Source organism: Nicotiana sylvestris, chromosome 2 (assembly GCF_000393655.2).
Source record: "Nicotiana sylvestris chromosome 2, ASM39365v2, whole genome shotgun sequence".
NCBI lineage: Eukaryota > Viridiplantae > Streptophyta > Magnoliopsida > Solanales > Solanaceae > Nicotiana > Nicotiana sylvestris.
The window spans coordinates 139,817,111-139,837,735 of record NC_091058.1 but is presented as its reverse complement, the minus strand read 5'-3'; the positions used below and the strand labels follow the sequence as shown (position 1 = coordinate 139,837,735).

The 20,625-nt window shown below is 37.9% G+C and overlaps 1 protein-coding gene and 1 long non-coding RNA gene across 3 annotated transcripts; both read right to left on the bottom strand.

Moving 5' to 3' along the window:
- Positions 1 to 3,560: 3,560 nt before the first annotated feature.
- LOC138886538 (uncharacterized) lies at positions 3,561 to 6,554 on the bottom strand. Of its 2 annotated transcripts, none has more exons than XR_011405496.1 (3): positions 6,155 to 6,554; positions 5,243 to 5,354; positions 3,561 to 3,889 (listed from the first exon to the last, which is right to left on the bottom strand). It is a non-coding gene; the product is annotated as an uncharacterized lncRNA (long non-coding RNA). The 2 variants fall into 2 exon arrangements; XR_011405495.1 differs by having other exon boundaries at positions 5,214 to 5,354; positions 6,155 to 6,534.
- A 725-nt stretch (positions 6,555 to 7,279) lies between these two features.
- LOC104241491 (18.2 kDa class I heat shock protein-like) lies at positions 7,280 to 8,156 on the bottom strand. The gene has a single exon (XM_009796430.2). The coding sequence runs from the start codon at positions 7,941 to 7,943 to the stop codon at positions 7,464 to 7,466; it is 480 nt and encodes a 159-aa protein (XP_009794732.2). The 5' UTR covers positions 7,944 to 8,156; the 3' UTR covers positions 7,280 to 7,463.
- Positions 8,157 to 20,625: the final 12,469 nt, after the last annotated feature.

Below are 20,625 nucleotides of genomic sequence, written 5' to 3'. Positions count from 1 at the left end.
GAATTAATCAGTTTGGATAATTTGAATTTTCGGTTTTGAGCTTATAAGTTGTAATGTTTCTTGTTTCTACTATAATGAATATCCAAATGAGGTATTCATATTAAATTGCCTAAAAAATCTTTATTTCCATCGCAATCTTCAAAATAAAGTATTCAAATAAAATCAACATCAAGGAAAAATAACAAAGATATTACTAAGGCCGATAAGAAGTACCAATAGTAAAATCATGTCCAGATAGAAAGTATTGTGATAGTAACTTAGTAATCAATATACGAGATTGTGTCTCATGGTTAGGATATTGGACTTGTTCCTATTGGCATATGAATAATGAATTAAATATAAACTATAAAATTTCAGATTTTCGGATATCCAAAAATCTGCAGTACCAAATCCAATATCCTATCCAAAATCCAATTTTTTTATAAATTAAATCCGAAAATCCAAAAAATTCAGATTTCGGGTTTGCCCAAACTATGCCCACCCCTACTATTTGAACCTAAATTTTTAAAGGAATTTTTACCTCCTATAGCAAAGGTTGATACCTTATTTATTTTAAATAAATACCCTTTTAAAAAATTATATTCCATAGCTACCTTTTACTTTTTATAGGCAAATATCTATTTAAGATTACCTCCTACCCTTAAGCCATAAAATACTTTTTGTATTATTTTTCTCTCTAATTCTTTCAGATTTTTCTCCACCCTCTCTCTCAACGCCAGTCTTTCTCTATGAATACAACCACGATTCTCCACTGATTCATCTCCATTGTCTCGCAAAATTTTCATTGTCAGTGGGCTGGGGTTCTGAATCAATGTCGAAATCAAGCCCTAGAGAGAAATATGGAAGTTTGAAATCTGCTATTGAAAGGTAAATTGAGGGAAATCTGAAAGGAAATCACGAAGATCCACCCCATTTTGATTGTCGTTGCTCAGTAGAAAATACCTTCCAGATCTTTTGTGTTGACATCAATCTTCAACTCTTCTACCAAGAACTCGCAGAACTCAGTCTGGCCTTCTCTAGCAGCAAAAACAATGCCCCTCTTTTGTTAGCATCCTTCACATCTGCCACTGTCCCGGCCAAGCCTTTTCCATTATCCAGTTGCTTTGCCAAATCTGTTTCCACAATCATCATTACAATATGAACAAAGAGGACAGAGTTTGGGGATGAGCAACTTGAAGAGTCTGTTACCTTTTTTTTCATTGCATTTCAATGTATCTCGTTGTATTCTATGTATTTCATTGTATTCGTTATCTTTTTTTCATTGTATTTCAATGTATCTCGCTGTATTCCATGTATTTTATTGTATTCACTGTCTCGCTATATTCCATGAATATATTCATATATATTTTTTAATTAATATAGTTTATGTATTCAGATGTATATATGTATTCAAATGTATCTGCAGTATGTATTCATATGTTTTTGCACTATAGATGACCTGCTATACTTCATGTATTCAATGTATTTTTATATATTTAACTGTATTCAATGTAATTATATAATTTCTTTGAAGATTGCTATATTTTTGAGGTGTTTTTCGGTTGAGAATCTTTTTTATAACTGGAAATACAAATTTTGTGTGTTATAATTGTGTTTGTTGAGTTATATTAGGAGTCTATTATGTTAATTGATTCACTATCTGTTTAAAAACAGCTGAATAGACCATGAATTGCGTCATTTACGTTATTGTATTCACAAATACATATCGCGAATATAGTCGAATACAATAATCTGTCTAGTTGTAATCCCCTATTTCACGCCAAGAAATACTACTGTATTCATGAATACATTAGCTTAAATACATCAAATACACTCTAAAAATCCTGAAAACATAGCTATAGAAAGTAATATAGTAAATGGTAGCTACAACTAGCTAATAACCACTAAATAATAGTGGTTTGTGAAAATTTCTCATTTTTAAATGATGGAAATAGTTCCTATTTCACAAGAGAAAAATAAAACAAATTTGCAATTTCCCTAATAACTTTTTGCTTTCTTAAGAGTCCTTTTTTTTTTTTTTTTTTTTTTTTTTTTTTTTACAATTCTAATACTCGCAAGAGATAAGGGAAAAAATTAGAGAGACGGCGAAAATTGAACACCAATTGTATGTCCCCCAAAAAATGAAGTAACATATTATTATATATAATATATATTTTAATTATTATTAATAAAAGATCATAACTTTTTGATATTTAAAAAGTGAGTAAATAAATAAATTTTCTTTCTCGTTAAAGTAATACTTACCGTTCTTTTTAATTCTAATTTTTCCTCTTCTATTTATGTACTCATTTCATTTTAATGATTTTATGAAAGAATTTGAGTGCCTAATCCACACAATATGCACTTGTTTTTACCACTAGACCAAAGTCACAAGGTTTCTTATGTGTCATATTATTGTATAAATTTTACAATATAAGTTTAAGGATTTTTTAATAATTTTAATTTTTATTGAGCCGAATATACAAGACATTCCCTGTCAAAATAAAGATATTCAAATAATCACTACCAAAATTAATGAAGTATGTAACTTATAAATTGTATCAAATTTGAAAAGCTACTGATGTAATTATTTACCTAGAAAATTCAAAATTGCTATCCAGAAGAGTACATCCTTTCAGAGTCTTTGGTGGATACTGTATGTCGACTTAAAAGAATTATACATTGTTAAGTGAAAACAATGGGATATCAAGTTCAAATTCCAATGAAGGCAAAATACTAGGTGATTTCTTCCTATCTAGTATTTAAGTTTTGGTGGATAAAATTTTCTGCCACCTATTGATAGTGGTTGGTGGGAGGTAATATATGTCCCATAGAATTAATCGAGAGGCACACAAGCTGGTCTGAACATAATCGTACTGAAAATAAATAAAAAATGATAGCGCTAGCAATTCATTGGTAAAGCGGACGTCAGAATTGGGACTAGTGAAGTGCCAATCCTCCACGTTTGAGTGAGAGTTATGCATAAATCACAATGCACAACATGATAGCATTAAAATGTTCAGTTTTTCTGATTGTGGCTATAATCTGGAGTAAAGAATGTTTGCTAATTGTCTTGAATCTTAATCGTTTGTCTTCGAAGGCTATAATCATATTAATTCTTTGGAAATTGGTAATAATAATACAGCTAAGATCCCTGGATGGCGCAAGGATTTAGTTACCTAATTATTCAAGGAATTTTCAATATGCAAATCAGCTACAAAGAGGAAGGTGCGAACCTTGGCTTGGGTGATTGTGCAGATCGCTTAGAGGTTTTATAATGCAGACTAGACAGATTATGGCCCGCATATTATAATAGCTGGAATACTTATTCTTATTTTGATTGTTTATATAACAGAGTTAATTAATCTTGATAACTTTTGTACTGATATTGGGCAGACAAATTTGCAGAACGACAAAAGAAGAAACAGAAAGATGTACATTTAATAATTCATATATAAATAATATTGCACAGTCATTGCTTCAGACTATATAGCACATACATTTAGGAAACGGAAAAAGTTATCCAAGTTGTACAAAATTTAACAAAACATCGATTCAGTGGGTGTTGTGTGCTCGCAAAATGACATAAAGTAATCTTTTTACATATATACGATTTATACAATGACAAGATAAGATGTGTTCCTTGTACTGTAATTTAATTTTTTTTAGTCTACAATAAAACTATTGGCACATGAAGAAATTATATGTTAAAACTATAATTGGTAAGCATGTTCTATGTTACAAGCTCTTCATGCAAATTCTCTGCATCTAACACAATTCACCCATAAATATTTTGTCCCGCAAAATGAATTTCCAACAAAAATAATAATATAGCCGGTGATACTTTCTCCTCTCAAATGTGAATACTTCACCCACAACACCATACAATCTCAACATCATTGTTGTGTCCCTGCCAAAGAAACCTATGTTAGCTGATTCCAAATTTGATTTTTTAGTAAAAAGATGTTCATATTAAATATTGGTAAGTAACACGTGATAGAAAGACCACACTATAGCTCTACTGCAATAGCAAGTAAGAATAAAACCATACAATTAAGTACTGCACTTGGAATTCTTGTTAATTAATCTTTTGCTGCTTGCCTGAAGCTGGTAACCATGAAAATTAATACTACAATACACATCTTGAATTATTAGCTTAGCATGAATAACCTGATGTATAACGGAGGTCTAATAATGATTACCCACTTGAGTTGTTCAAAATTGCTCAAATAACATTTCAATCAAGAAAAAGCAATCATCTTATATATTCAATTTACCTGATACACTAATACCAACCAAACTACTTCAGCCATTTCTCGTTTTCATTTCCAACTCAAAGAAACCAAATAAATAATTCAGCATGATACTTATTATAGCAGCATTTGTTTCTCTTCTTTTATTAGTATATTCAAGAAACAACATAAACAAATCCACGACATGCAATCATTTTCTACTACTCATATAATGCTCCAAACATCTAAAATTTTACCAAATTAACGATCAATTCATCGCTCAACTTCTGCGCACCGAATCTATTTCAAGATTTTTTGTTTTTTTGACCTAAGGTAAATCACCAATAGCTATAAGACACTATCAACCACATTTGAGCACCCCATAATGGTTGATTTACAATTTTTTGGGAGTCCTAAATTGTTTATCAGCTTTGTATCGAGGTACTTAGAATATCAATACCCACCTTAAGCATAATAGATAGAACTTAATATTGTTGCGTGCTTAGTGTCTTGATTAATACATGTATATCATTTATGCGGGGGCTATGTTATATCTCTAACATATCCCTCATTTTGATTCATTGGTCAGTGCCATCCATTCTACTATTTAGTCTTTTTCCTCATACAACAAATCTTACTTGGTCTTTCCTAAAGTTAAGGTCATTATTTCACAGCTGGTCAGGTAGTTCAATAATGTTAAAAGGCTTAAACAATTCCATAAGTTCGTGCAGAAAATACTAAAATGGCTACACATTAGAAAATTCACAAAAAGGCAACAATAAAAATTCAAATAAGCAAAGTAAGAAGCGGGAAGCAACATCTATATGGAATGTTTAATATTTTATTTTTTGGGTTTCCACCTTATTAGTTATCTTCAGATTAAGTTATCGTGTCATCTTTTAGAATGTCTCCAAGTTTCAACTTCTTATCTTAAAAATATGCTTCCTCAAGAATGAGAAATAAGATGAGGAAAAATGACTACAGGAACACGAAAAAAAGTACCTTGTACTGGACAAAAAGAGACCATATACCTAATACAGAAAACAACAGTGGCAACCTTTGCATCGCATAGAACGGAAGGTCCCCAACTTCTTCAAAAAATCCAACAAGCTTCTTCTAGAGTCTGCCTTTCATCCAACTTTCCTGCAATTCACATTCTCTGTCAATATTCACCAAAAGCCAACTTTATTCTCTGGATAAAAAGAACTCTACAACGATGCCTTCTCTAATGTTCTTATTAAACAGAAAGTGCATAAACGATGGGGCAAAATAAGGGGCAAGGACAGGGAGAAACACAGGAAGAATGCAGATAATGAGAGAAATCTGGTAGCTAATGCTGCATGTAATAGAGCACCATATTGCTACCTCCTAGGCATGTGGAGGACTATTCATATGTGCAATGTTTGTACAGAAAATAGATTAATCAATCGCTAATTTGACTGTGAGGCAATGTTACAGCCTCATCCTCACATAAAATGAAACACAAAACAGAAATCGATAGACAATACAAATAAATTCTTTGTATTAGGAGACACAATCTAAAAATGCCAAGATAATATATGTTGTTGCACGACTATCCGACATCAAAAGTATGAGATGGTACTGAAAATACATTCTACCATTTACGATATATAATGCATGGTCCTAAAGTGAATTTGAATATTTAAAAAATCAAACGCTTATAACTGAATCTGATCTAAAAGAGAATAAAACCCAAAAGCATACACGTAGTACCTAATGCATCTCTGCCCCTTATATGAAGAGCAATTTGAAGGAGTTTAAAAATATATACTTTGATGACCACATCATTAAGGAAAAATAGTTCCAATTCTTTTTCTTGTAGCGCTAAAGCAGAAAACATACTTTGTTTATTTAATACAAAGAGAACAATAAACCTCAAAAGACAACATTAATAGAACAAAAAGATCACATAATTTAATTACCGTGACAAAAAGTATAGACTATACTGAATCTCAAAACTTGGAGCAGCTTCAACTTTAGTATATCTTTCAGCACGAGCCTACGCAGAAAAAAAAAGAGCATCCAAATACCTCGCAATATAGCGTTTGTGAGTATTGCTCAATTGGGGAAATTCAATCTGAGAGTGAAGTATAGTATAAAATTGACGAAAAAAATATTCACATGTATGTAAAAAATCCAATGTAAACATTCAGTTAGCAAAAAATGAATTGGAGAAAAACCCACCAAAATAAAGAGCTTACACTTTGAAAGATGAACGCCATAGGAAGAAGCTAGAATTTGAGATTGAAGAAAGAAACATACAGATATAGGAATAGAGAAAGAGAAGGCAAAAGAGAGAAATAGATAAAATATCTAAAATACTATCTATTTGAAATTAAATGACAAATAACAAACCCAGACACGATGGACGGAAAAACTGTAGAAGATTTAGAGCCACAAAAAAAAGAGAGGGGTATGTGGCAATTCAATTTGGGGGCAAAAGCCACACAGTTTATACATAAAAATAAATGGCAAAGTAAAATAACATTTATGCCCGTGACCGACCAACAAGCCTTTTATGACATGTCAGTACTTGATGCTCAAAGGGTTCGTTCAGAAAGAAGTAGCAGATGAAGTTTATCCCAAATTGGGAAACACAGAGTTGTATTCCAAGTCTAATTGGAGATAAGGAAATGCGAATTCCTAAAAGAGGATACGAAGGATAAGAAAAGGCTAGAAATGTCTAATGCTGATGGAGGATGATTGCATCAAGAACTGATTAGCAATGGTGGATGATTAACAAAGTACAATTGAAAGAAGCTTGCAGTGAGGAAGGACACGACTATTATCAGATCAATAAAAATTAAAATTAAAATTAGCAATGTAAAATTACCACTTTGTCCTTGGCCGACCATCAAGGCTTTTCTATATAGTAGAAAAATCACTAGCTTCATGTACGATTTGTAATGGTGCTTCTGTTTCAGACTCGACAAACTCGAATTGTAGTTTGCAATCGATGCTGCAGCGCATTTGATGATGATGATTCAGGCGCAGCCACGAAGCACAACTCACGAAGCAATCTCATATGTGAATGATAGACAAATTAATTGATACAACAATAAAATAAGAAGTGTTATTATAGTAACATTACAACCATCTTTCACAAACAAACTTGACACCCGATCACCAACCAGATTACATTATAAGGAGCATAGCTCACAGAGACACAGATTATACATTATGAATCTATAACAGAGGAGAGACACTTGCAATGTGTAAGGAAAGAAAGATTTAACCAGATATCTCAATGGCTTTGACCTCAGGCTTCTTCACTTCCTCTTTGGGAACTGTAACGGTGAGCACACCATTTTCCATACTAGCCTTCACCTGATCCATCTTGACATTCTCCGGCAACCTAAATCGCCTAAGGAATTTGCCGCTGCTCCTTTCAACACGGTTCCACTGGTCATTCTTCTCTTCTTGCTCTTTGCTTCTCTCTCCGCTAATCTGCAGCACTTTGCCTTCTTCCACCTCCACCTTCACCTCTTCCTTCTTCAACCCCGGAAGATCAGCTTTGAAAACGTGCGCTTCTGGAGTTTCTTTCCAATCAATCCTAGCGTTGGCGAAGGCAGAGGTTTCGCGAGCCGAGCTGGGGACATTGGCCAAATTGCTGGAAAGGGGGAAACCTTCAAAGGGATCCCACATGTCAAAAGAGAATGGATCAAAGACGTTGCTTCGTCGACCGCCTAAAATGCTTGGGATAAGAGACATTCTTGACTGAGAGAGCTTTTGAGAGTCGGAGATTGCTTCGATTGTTATTAGATGTTTGCTGATTTGGAACGCAAGAGAAGTGAGTTATATATAGGAGGAAATAAAAGAGTCCGGCAACTTCAAGATTTTTCTGATCTTTTCTTGAATATCAAATTTTGTGGAAGAATGTTTGGTTCTGTAACTTTCTCGAACATAATTCATAATCTTCTAGAAATGAAGACTGTAACGACAATCAAGTCCATATCTTCTTACTTGGGCCTTTATGCATGCTGGGTTGGCCCATACAATTAATTCCATCAGTTGAAAGTTTATAGAACTAATCTTAGGTTACCCGTGTTGCGGGTGTACCCTATATTAATGACAATAATTATACAAAAATATATAAATAACACTCAAAGCATGATTTTACTCACAAAATAAATATTAAGTAAAACTTTGACTTCTCAAAAATAATAAATATTGATCATGAAATTGACACTCATATAATGAATTATATTCATTTATTCATGATCGTGTCTCATAATATTTATTGAAGTAACAAATTAAATTAATGTATACAAAAGAAAATATGTTAGTAATTTGAAATTAGAATATCTTATGAATATTGCTTTTGTCTTAATAACCATGTATATAATGATTCGTTATGTAGTAATCAATAAAAATGGACAATTAAGTTAATACTTCAATCATTTAATATTGAGAAAAATAATTAAATGTTAATTTTATCCTATTTGAAATTTATTTTTAAATGCTAAAGGTGTTACTAATATGTAGCTCTGAGGCATATGCTTTTATAATAGTTCATATATATTTTTATTGATTAAATAAATATAACAACATGTACTTTGCGCGCAAGAAAGAAAGAAGATTGTCTTTTGTCTATTAAAATGAATTTGAAAATCGCTTTTCATTTTTTTTTTGTTGAAAAACTCTTAGATCTTCAAAAGCTATGTATTCTTGCTAAAATTGAAAAGTTAAACATATAGAATTGGAACTAAGTTTAATTTGAACATATTGAATGATGGTTGTGGAAATTTATGGGGTACAATTTCTTCCTTTATTGAGTTAGCTATATACATGATCAACATTCATCAAATTCAAAAATTTAAACTTTTTATTTTATAATTAAATATAACTTGTAGTAAGTATATTTACATATTGAGATTAGGTACACGCGTATAAGAGGTACTGTGAATTTCATCAAATAATAAAGACTCCTAACCTAAAAGAAAAGGAAATTGCGTGTGAGATTTAAGCAAAAAAATTTAACAACAATAAAATCTCATAAAACTAAAAGGTACTCCCTCCGGTCCAAAATAAGTGATTTTTTGACTTTTTTTTGTGGTCCAAAATAAGTGATTTTTCCAGATTTCAAGAATAAATTAATTATTTTTTTCCTATATTGTCCTTGGAGTAAATAGCGTTGGAATATGTGTTAGGAGTATTTATGTGAGATAGTAAAGGTTAATATGGTCAATTCCATTGTTAATTAATGTTAAAAGATGGATTTCTTAATCAGTGTGAAAACATCCAAAAAATCACTTATTTTGGACCGGAGGGAGTATTAACTACAAATAAAGTCATTTAATAATCCAACATAAGGAGTTGAACAGGAGGCGAAAATTTAGGTTAGGCAAAAAAAATTTAACTACAAAAAAGAGTCTCCTAAGCATAAAAGGTATTAACTACGAAATAAACACATTTAATGCTCCAACATAGGGAGTTGAACGTAAAGGCAAAAATTTAGGCTAGGCAGAATTTTTTTAACTACAAAAATGGTCTCCAAAAACTAAAAGTTATTAACTACTCCACCGTAGGGAGTAAAATGAATAGGCAAAAATTTAGGCAAAATTTTATTAACTTTCCTAGACCGTTAATAATAGGAAAATATTTAAATAACTATTCCTAAATTATAAGAGAATTAATTAAATAATTATTTCTAAATATTAATGAAATACTTAAATTATTATTTTGTCTAATATGAACTCTATATTTTAAAGGGTAAAAATGGTGAACGATATTTCGTTAAGGGCCTTCATGCTTTTAATATAGTATAGATAGATAAGACGTCATTATGCTTGGGATTAATGTGCATTCTCTCCTTTAATTTTTTATTTATTTCGCCTTTTTTTGGCCACTCTTTAGATTCTTTTTCCTGTAATCCAGGGGCTAAATTTATCGTTCAAAAGTAATTGAATGAAATTTTCATATTGTAGACAAATCTATTCTAGTTAAAGATGTTTACCCATGAATTTGGAAGAAAATCTTCTTCAAAATTGCCTCTATAGAGTTTGGGGTTGAAAAATTGTATAAAATAAACTAAGTCCCGATTTAGAATCTTTTATCTAGCCGCAAGTGTCACATTTGTGAACACCAGTAACTGGAATACACCAGTAAATCTAAAACCATCCAAACTCATCTGATACACACCTGAAACTCACCCGAGCCCCTTGGGCTCCAGACCGATCATGCATACAAGTACTCAGGTACTCACACTCTTAGAGTACTCAATCTCAATGTCTCGTATTCTCACTCACTATGCTCAATACTCAGCACACTCAGTCACTCAGTATTGTAAAGGGCAGATCCAGCCCAAACATAAATGAATCAAGGACAGATCCAGCCCAATGCAAATGAATCCAGGGCAGATCCAGCCCAAAAATCCATAGCAACTGCACCCACTGTAGATGTGCAGACTCCGGAGGGGCCGATCCATCCCAAGCGTTATATTAAACCAAATCCTAGTATGAATCAATAAAGCATGTTGTAGCGTGCAACCCGATCCCATAAATATCACTCACAACAGGCCATTAACCTCATTCAGTCATCAATCTCTCCAGTCTCTCGGGCTCACAACACTCATGCTAAGCAACCCTAATTAATGTGATGACCTAAAAGGTCATCATCTGTTTTAAAAATGAATTCTGTGTTTCGAGGCCTTAATAAACCTCTTTCAGTCTCGCCTCGATTTGTGTGCGCAGTCCGGGCGCGTAGCCGAAAAGCCATTATGTGAAAATTTGTGAAAAATGATGAATTTTGACTTTAAAATGGATTTAAGTTGACTTCGGTCAACATTTTAGGTAAACGGACCGGGACCCATGATTTGATGGTCCCGGAGGGTCCGTAGGAAAATATGGGACTTGGGCGTATGCCCGGAATCGAATTCTGAGGTCCCAAGCCCGAGAAATAAATTTTAAAGAAAATTATTTATGAGTTTTGGAAATGAAACGTGTTCAAAACTTGATGGTATCGGGCCTGTATTTTGGTTTCGGAGCTCGGTACAGGTCTTATATGTGATTTAAGTTGAGTCTGTGAAATTTGATACGTAACGGAAGTCGTTTGAGGTGATTCGGACCCGTAGTTGTGAAAATTGATACTTTGGAAGTTTCGAGATTTTTCTTAGATTTTTATGCTAAATTGGTTGTTTAAGAGGTTATTTTGGCGATTTGATCGTACGGATAAGTTCATATGATATTTTTGAGTTAGTATGCATGTTTGGTTTGGAGCCCCGAGGGCTTGGGTGAGTTTTGGATAGGACCCGGAGTGGATTTTGGACTTGGAAAGTTGCAGACTTCAGCTGTTGCATTGCAGGCCTACAGGCTTCGCATTTGCGAAGCCGGGCTCGCAAATGCAAAGGCTATGTCACAAATGCGAAAATAGCCCAGGCCAGCCTTCCTCGCAATTGCGAGGAATTTATTGCAAATGCGATGTTTCCCCCTTTTGGTCAGTCGTCGCAAATGTGACATGTGGTTCGCAAAAGTGACTTCGCAAATGTGAAGGTCACCTCGCAAATGCGAGCTTAGCAGAAGTCTGGGTTCGCAATTGCGAACCCTGGTCGCAATTGCGACATCTGCAACCTGCAATTTTATAACTTAGCCGAAAATCTTTTATTTTTCACACTCTTTCAAAACCAAAACACTCTTGGGCAATTTTTCAAAGACAACTCTTTTTCCAAATCGATTGTAAGTCAATTTTAACTCGTTTTCTTCAATCATTAACATATTTTCACATGATTTCAACTAAAATTTAATGATTTCCATAGGGGAAATCAGGTATTTTGGTTAGAACATAGATTTTTCAAAAATTGGGATTTGGACCTCGATTTGAGGTCCGATTTCAAAACAAATTATACATTTAGGTTCGTGGGGGAATGGGTAATCGAGGTTTTTGGTTCGAACCTCGGGTTTTGACCATGTAGGCCCGGGGTCAATTTTTGACTTTTGGGAAAAACTTTAGAAAATCTATTTTTCATGCATTGGAATCGATTCATTTAGCATTTATTAATGTAATTAAGTAACTTGTGGCTAGATACGAGCGAATTGGTGGTGGAATCAAGCGGTAAAGCGATAGTTGAGATTTCAATTGTGTTCGTGGTATTGAGGTAAGTATTTGGTCTAACCTTAGCTTGAGGGATTAGGGATTGTGTCCTATTTGCTACGTGTTACTTGTTGGGTACGACGTATAGGCATGGTGACGAGTATCTATACGTCGGTGTCAAGCATGCCCGTGAGTCTTGTATTGTACTTGTTATGACTCCGTTGTGGTTTATTGCGCTTCATACAAGGATTATCATTATTGTTCCCTTGCCGGGATGTTATTATCATTATTGTTCCCTTGCCGGGATATTATTATCATTATTGTTCCCTTGTCGGGATGTTATTATCATTATTGTTCCCTTGCTGAGATGTTATTCTCATATTATTGTTCCCTTGCGGGGATGTTTGTTTTGATATTATTATTCCCTTGCTGGGATGTTGTTGAAGTATTATTGTTCCCTTGCCGGGATGTTGTTATATTGCTCGTGTTCCCGTTGTCGAGACTCTTTTGTGATTGTTGTTGATTTATGAAATGGGAGCGGGTTGCACGGCTGCAACAAGATATATGAAATGGGAGCGGGTTGCACGGCTGCAACAAGATATATGAAATGGGAGCAGGTTGCACGCCTACAACGTGATATGTGAAATAGGAGCGGGTTGCACGCCTGCAACGAGATATATGAAATGGGAGCGGGTTGCACGCCTGCAACAAGATATATGAAATGAGAGAGGGTTGCACGCCTGCAACAAGATATAGGAAATGGGAGCGGGTTGCACGCCTGCAACAAGATATATGAAATGGGAGCGAGTTGCACGCCTGCAACGAGATACAGGAAATGGGATCGGGTTGCACGCCTGCATCAAGATGTGAAATGAAAGTGAATTCTGCATTTGTTTTCCTTATCCTTGTTAGTAATTGGGTTTTGGTTTCTTTATGTTCCTCTTGATATTCTGTTGTTATATGTTATTCCCTGAAATATGTTTTCCCCCTCCCATCTTTAACTGTAATTATCTGCTTTTATTTTTCCGCTGTATATGATTTAACTGCATAGGTTTATTTGGTAGTCTGTTCCTAGCCTCGTCACTACTTCGCCGAGGTTAGGCTAGGCACTTACCAACACATGGGGCCGGTTGTGCTAATACTACACTCTGCACTGTGTGCAGATACTGGTACCGAAGCGTTTGGACCGTAGTGAGGTTGCTTCCTTCAGTCCAACAGGCGGCCTGAGGTAGTCCTGCAGGCGTCCGTGGGCCTTGGCGTCTCCTTCTATCTTTCCTCTTTCTATTTTTTTACTTATTCAGAGATAGATTCGTGTACTTTTATTCGGACTTTATTTGTAGTAATCTTAGACAGTCTGTGAACTTGTGACATCAAATTCTGGGTAGAGCTGTATTTAGACTTCCACAGCTTGTATTAAGATAAATTATCAAATTTTGTCTTCTGCTTAATTATTTTTGCTATTTGTATGATATCTACTCATCACTGATAATGGTTTAAAACTAGAAAAGGTTAAGTAATTAGAATAATTTAGCTTGCTTAGCTTTCACCAATAGGTGCCATCACGACTCTCGTAGGTGGGAAATCCGGGTCATGACAAGTTGGTATCAGAGCTCTAGGTTACATGGGTCTCACAGTTCACAGACAAGCTTAGTAGAGTCTGAGGGATTGGTACGGAGACGTCTGTATTTATCCCCCAGAGGCTACAGAGTTAGGAAAACCTTCACATTTATTCTTACCTGTCGTGCGATTTGGTTTCTCAATGTTAATTGGATTTTTACTTTGTTCTTTTGCAGATGGCGAGAACACGTGCTTCCTCATCCACTGACCAGCAGCCCGAGCCCCCAGCATCAGCTCTCACGAGGGGCAGAGGACGAGGCCGAGGTAGGGGTAGAGCTAAGCCCAGAGAAGCGACACCATTGACGGAGCCTCAAGTTGAATTTGATGACGAGGCCCAGCTTAGGTCCCCAAGGGGTTTATTGCTACCCCATACTCCAGGATGCTCTGGTCTGTCTAGTGGGCCTTATGGAGAGTGTCACCCGGGCAGGCTTGCTTCCTGTAGTACCAGCCGTCTCTCAGGCTAAAGGAGGAGCCCAAACTCTTGCTACTCGCACTCCGGAGCAGATGGCTCTCCAGTTTCAGACTCCAACAACTCAGCCAGTTAGAGCAGTTCAGCCGGGTATGGTAGCTCAGATCGGTGATGGAGCAACTATGTCTGCCGATGCTTTGTGGAGGTTGGACAGGTTCACCATGCTTTTCACTACTACTTTCAGCGGTGCATCTTCTGAGGATCTCCAGGATTATCTAGACAGATATCATGAGGTTCTCAGGAACATGGGGATAGTGGAGACCAATGGGGTCAATTTTGCTACTTTTCGCTTGTCTGGTTCCGCTAAAACTTGATGGAGGGATTATTGTTTGGCTAGACCAGGCAGATCACTAACTTTGACTTGGGAGCAGTTTACTCAGCTGTTTCTGGAGAAGTTTCTCCCCATCACTCAGAGAGAGATCTATGAGAGGTAGTTTGAGCGTCTCCAACAGGGTTCTATAACCGTTACTAAATATGAGACCAGATTCATCGACTTAGTCCGTCATGCTCTTATCATACTTCCCACCGAGAGAGAGAGGGTGGGGAGGTTTATTGAGGGACTTAACTAGCCTATTCGACTTCAGATGGCTAGGGAGACAGGGAGTGAGATTTCTTTTCAGGAGGCGGCCAATGTGGCCAGGAGAGTGGAGATGGTTTTGTCGCAGGAAGGTGGTCAGGGCTCTGATAAGAGGCCTCGTCATTCAGGCAGATTCAGTGGCGCCTCATCTGGAGGTAGGGATTTGTATGGTAGAGGCCATCCTCCTAGGCCTTTTTAGTCAGCACTTCAGGTTTCTCACGGTGCTTCAAGTGGTCATGGTTCTCATATGTAGTATTCTGATCAGCAGTCCTACATTGCACCATCGGCTCCTATCAGTGCACCTCCGCTTTAGAGTTTTCAGGGTCGTCAGCCCCAGTAGCCGAGGGCTTGTATTACTTGTGGCAACACGAGGCACATTGCTAGATATTGCCCTCGAGCACCGAGCAGTTCTCAACAGCAGGGTTCCCGTGCCATGGTTCAGGAACCGAGTGTTCCATAGCCCACCCAGCCAGCGAGAGGTGGGGGTAGACGTGCTAGAGGTGGAGGTAGAGGTATTAGAGGTGGAGCTCAAGCCACTAGAGGTGGAGGCCACCCTAGGGATGTAGTTCAAGGTGGAGGGGCCTAGTCCCGATGTTATTCTCTTCCAGCCAGGACCGAGGCTAAGGCTTCCGATGCAGTTATCATAGGGACTATTCTAGTTTGTAGCAGAGATGCTTCAGTTTTATTTGATCCAGGATCTACATACTCCTATGTGTCATCTAATTTGGCATCGTATCTGGTCATGCCTAGTAATTCTTTGAGTGCTCCTGTTTATGTGTCCACACCAGTGGATGATTCTATTGTGGTAGATCAAGTCCATCGTTCATGTATAGTTGTGATTGGTTGTCTTGAGACTCGTGTAGATTTGCTTCTGCTAGACATGGCTAATTTTGATGTCATATTGGGGATGGACTGGTTATCACATTTCCATGCTATCTTGGACTTTCATGCCAAGACTGTGACCCTAGCCTTGCTGGGTTTACCTCGTTTGGAGTAGAGAGGGACTCCTAGTCATTTTACCCATATTGTCATCTCTTATGTGAAGGCTCGACGTATGGTCGAGAAGGGGTGTTTGGCCTATTTAGCCTATGTTCGTGATTCTAGTGCTGAGGTTCCTTCTATTGATTCTGTGCCTGTTGTTCGTGAGTTTCGTGAGGTATTTCCTTCAGACCTTCCAGGTATGCCACCCGACAAGGATATTGACTTCTGCATTGATTTGGCTCCGGGCACTCAGCCCATTTCTATTCCACCGTATCGTATGGCCCCGCCTGAGTTGAAAGAGTTGAAGGAGCAGTTGCAAGACTTTCTTGAAAAAGGTTTCATTAGACCTAGTGTTTCGCCTTGGGGTGCGCCAGTGTTGTTTGTCAAAAAGAAGGACGGATCGATGTGAATGTGTATAGATTACCGGCAGTTGAACAAGGTTACAATCAAGAATAAGTATCCATTGTCAAGGATTGATGATTTGTTTGATCAGCTTCAGGGTGCTAAGATATTTTCGAAGATTGACTTGAGATCGGGCTACCATCAGTTGAAGATTAGGCCATCCGATGTCCCTAAGACAGCTTCCGCACTCGGTACGAGCATTATGAGTTCTTGGTGATGTCATTTGGGTTGACAAATGCCCCAGCAGTTTTATGGATTTAATGAACCTAATGTTCAGGCCTTACTTGGATTCATTCGTTATAGTCTTCATTGATGATATTTTGATTTATTACCGCAGCCGGGAGGAGCACGAGCAACATCTTAGAGTGGTAATTCAACTTTGAGAGATAGTCAGTTGTATGCCAAATTTTCGAAATGTGAGTTCTGGTTGAGTTCAGTTACATTCCTGGGTCATATGGTATCATCGAAGGGTATTCAGGTTGATCCGAAGAAGATTGAGGCAGTTAAGAACTGGCCTAGACCAGCATCAGCTACAAAGATCTAGAGTATCTTGGGATTGGCAGGCTATTATCGTCGGTTTGTGGATGGGTTCTCATCTATTGCAGCCCCGATGACTAGGTTGACCCAGAAGGGTGCCCGGTTTAGATGGTCTGATGAGTGTGAGTTGAGATTTCAGAAGCTCAAGACAGCTTTGACTACGACACCGGTGTTGGTTTTGCCCACAGGTTCAGGGCCTTATACAGTTTATTGTGATGCATCTCTTATTGGACTTGGTGTGGTGTTGATGCAGGATGGCAAGGTCATTGCATATGCTTTGTGGCAGTTGAAGATTCATGAGAAGAACTATTTGGTTCATGATTTGGAGTTGGCAGCCATTGTTCACGCGTTGAAGATTTGGAGGGCTTATCTGTATGGCATGGCATGTGAGGTGTTCACGGATCACAAGAGTCTGCAGTACTTGTTCAAGCAGAAGGAGCTAAATTTGAGGCAGAGAAGGTGGTTGGAGCTATTGAAAGACTATGATATCACCATCTTATATCATCCGGGAAAGGTCAATGTGGTGGCTGATGCTTTGGGTAGGAAGTCAGCCAGTATAGGTAGTCTTGCTTACATTCCGGTCGGTGAGAGGCCGCTTTCTTTGGATGTTCAGGCTTTGGCCAATCAGTTCGTGAGGTTGGATATTTCTAAGCCCAGCCACGTGTTAGCTTGCATAGTCGCTCGTTCTTCTTTATTGGAGCGTATCTGAGATCAGCAGTATGATGATCACTATTTGTGTGTCCTTAGAGACATGGTGCAACACGGAGGTGCCAAGAAGGTTACCGTAGGAGATGATGGAGTTCTGAGATTGTAGGGTCGAGTTTGTGTTCTTAATGTTGATGGACTCCGAGAGTTGATTTTAGAGGAGGCCCATAGTTCCCGGTACTTTATTCATCCGGGCTCCGCTAAGATGTATCAGGATTTGCGGCAGCATTATTGGTGGAGGAGAATGAAGAAGGACATTCTTGCATATGTGGCTCGGTGTTTGAACGGTCAGCAGGTTAAGTACGAGCATCAGAGGCCTGATGGTTTGTTTTAGAGGATTGAGCTTCCCGAGTAGAAGTGGAGAGGATCACTATGAATTTCATTGTTGGACTCCCACAGACTCAGAGGAAGTTTGATGCAGTGTGGTCATTGTTGATAGGCTGACCAAGTCAGCGCATTTCATTCCTGTGGCAGTCTCCTATTCATCTGAGAGGTTAGCTGAGATCTATATTTGGGAGATTATTCGTCTTTATGGTGTGCCCCATGTCTATCATTTCAGACCGAGGTACGCAGTTTACCTCACATTTCTAGAGGGCAGTTCAACGAGAGTTGGGCACCCAAGTTGAGTTGAGCACAGCATTTCATCCTCAGATGGACGGGCAGTCCGAACGTACTATTCAGATTTTGGAGGATATGCTCCGAGCTTGTGTCATTGACTTTGGAGGCTCGTGGGATCAGTTTTTGCCTTTAACAGAGTTTGCCTACAATAACAGCTACCAGTCGAGTATCCAGATGGCTTCTTATGAGGCTTTATATGGTAGGCGGTGTCGGTCATCGGTTGGATAGTTCGAGTAGGGGAGTCTCGATTGTTGGGTATAGATCTAGTTCAGGATGCCTTGGACAAGGTCAGGATTATTCAGGATAGGCTTCGTACAACCCAGTCCAGGCAAAAGCGTTATACCGACCGTAAGGTTTGTGATTAGGCTTTCATGGTGGGTGAGCGGGTATTGCTTCGAGTGTCGCCTATGAAGGGCGTGATGAGATTTGGGAAGAAGGGCAAGCTTAGCCCTAGGTTCATTAGCCCGTTTGAAATTCTTGATCGAGTGGGAGAGGTGTCTTATAGACTTGCGTTGTCACCGAGCTTATCAGCCGTGTATCCAGTGTTTCATGTATCCATGCTTCAAAAGTATCATGGCGATCCATCCCACGTGTTATATTTCGGCACTGTCCAGTTGGACAAGGACTTGTCTTATGAGGAAGAGCCGGTAGCTATCCTAGACATGCAGGTTCGTTAGTTGAGATCGAAGAGTTTTCCCTTTGTTCGTGTTCAGTGGAGAGGTCAGCCTGCTGAGGCATCGACTTGGGAGTCCGAGTCCGATATGCGGAGCCGTTATCCCCGTCCTTTCCCTGACTTAGGTACTTGCTTCTTATGTCCGTTCGAGGACGAACAGTTGTTTTAGAGGTGGAAAATGTGACGACCCAAAAGGTCACCACTTGTTTTAAAAAAGAATTCTGTGTTTCGAGTCCTTAAAAACCCTCTTTCTGTCTCGCCTCGATTGCGTTTGCAGTCCAAGCGCATAGCCGGAAGGCCATTATGTAAAAATCTTGAATTTTGACTTTAAGATGGATTTAAGTTGACTTCGGTCAATATTTTGGGTAAACGGACCCGGACCTGTGATTTGACAGTGCCGGAGGGTCCATAGAAAAATATGGGACTTGGGCGTATGCCCGGAATCGAATTCCGAGGTCCCAAGCCCGAGAAATGAATTTTTAAAGAAACTTATTTTCTAGAAATATTTATGAGTTTTGGAAATGAAACGTGTTCAAAACTTGATTGTATCGGGCCCATATTTTGGTTTCGGAGCCCGGTACAGATCTTATATGTGATTTAAGATGAGTCTGTGAAATTTGGTAAGAAAAGGAAATCGTTTGAGGTGATTCGGACCCGTAGTTGTGAAAATTGATACTTTGGAAGTTTCGAGATTATTTTTGGATTTCTATGCTAAATTCGTTATTTAAGAGGTTATTTTGGCGATTTGATCGCACGGATAAGTTCATATGATGTTTTGAGTTAGTATGCATGTTTGGTTTGGAGCTCTGAGGGCTCGGGTGAGTTTTGGATAGGCCACGGGATTTTGGACTTGGAAAATTGCAGACTTCAGCTGTTGCATTGCAGGCCTGTGGCTTCGCATTTGCGAAGCCTGGCTCGTAAATACGAAGGCTATGTCGCAAATGCTAAAATAGCCCATGCCAGCCTTCCTCGCAATTGCGAGGAATTTATCGTAAATGCGATGTTTCCCCCTTTTGGTCAGTGGTCGAAAATGCGACATGTGGTTCGCAAAAGTGACTTCGCAAATGCGAAGCAGAAGTATGGGTTCGCAATTGCAAACCCTGGTCACAATTGCGACATCTGCAACCTACAATTTTATAACTTAGCCGAAAATCTTTCATTTTTCACACTCTTTCAAAACCAAAACACTCTTGGGAGACTTTTCAAAGACAACTCTTCTTCCAAATCGATTGTAAATCAATTTTAACTCATTTTCTTCAATCATTAACATATTTTCACATGACTTCAACTTAAATTCAATGATTTTCATGGGGTAAATTGGGTGTTTTGAGTAGAACTTAGGTTTTTCAAAAATTGGGGATTTGGACCTCGATTTGAGGTCCGATTTAAAAACAAGTTATATATTTGGGTTCGTGGGGGAATGGGTAATCAGGGTTTGGTTTGAACCTCGGGTTTTGACCATGTAGGTCCGGGGTCGATTTTTGACTTTTGGGTAAAACTTTATAAAATCTATTTTTCATGCAGTTGAATCAATTCATTTAGCATTTATTAATGTAATTAAGTAACTTGTGGCTAGATACGAGCAAATTGGTGGTGGAATCAAGTGGTAAAGCGATAGTTGAGACTTGAATTGTGTTCGTGGCATTGAGGTAAGTGTTTGGTCTAACCTTAGCTTCAGGGATTAGGAGTTTTTTCCTATTTTCTACGTGTTACTTGTTGGGTACGACGTATAGGCATGGTGACGAGTATCTATACGTCGGTGTCAATCATGCCCACGAGTCTTGTA

Coding starts and splice junctions, on each gene's coding strand:
- LOC104241491 (XM_009796430.2), bottom strand. CDS start 7,943: ATGTCTCTTATCCCAAGCATTTTAGGCGGTCGACGAAGCAACGTCTTT.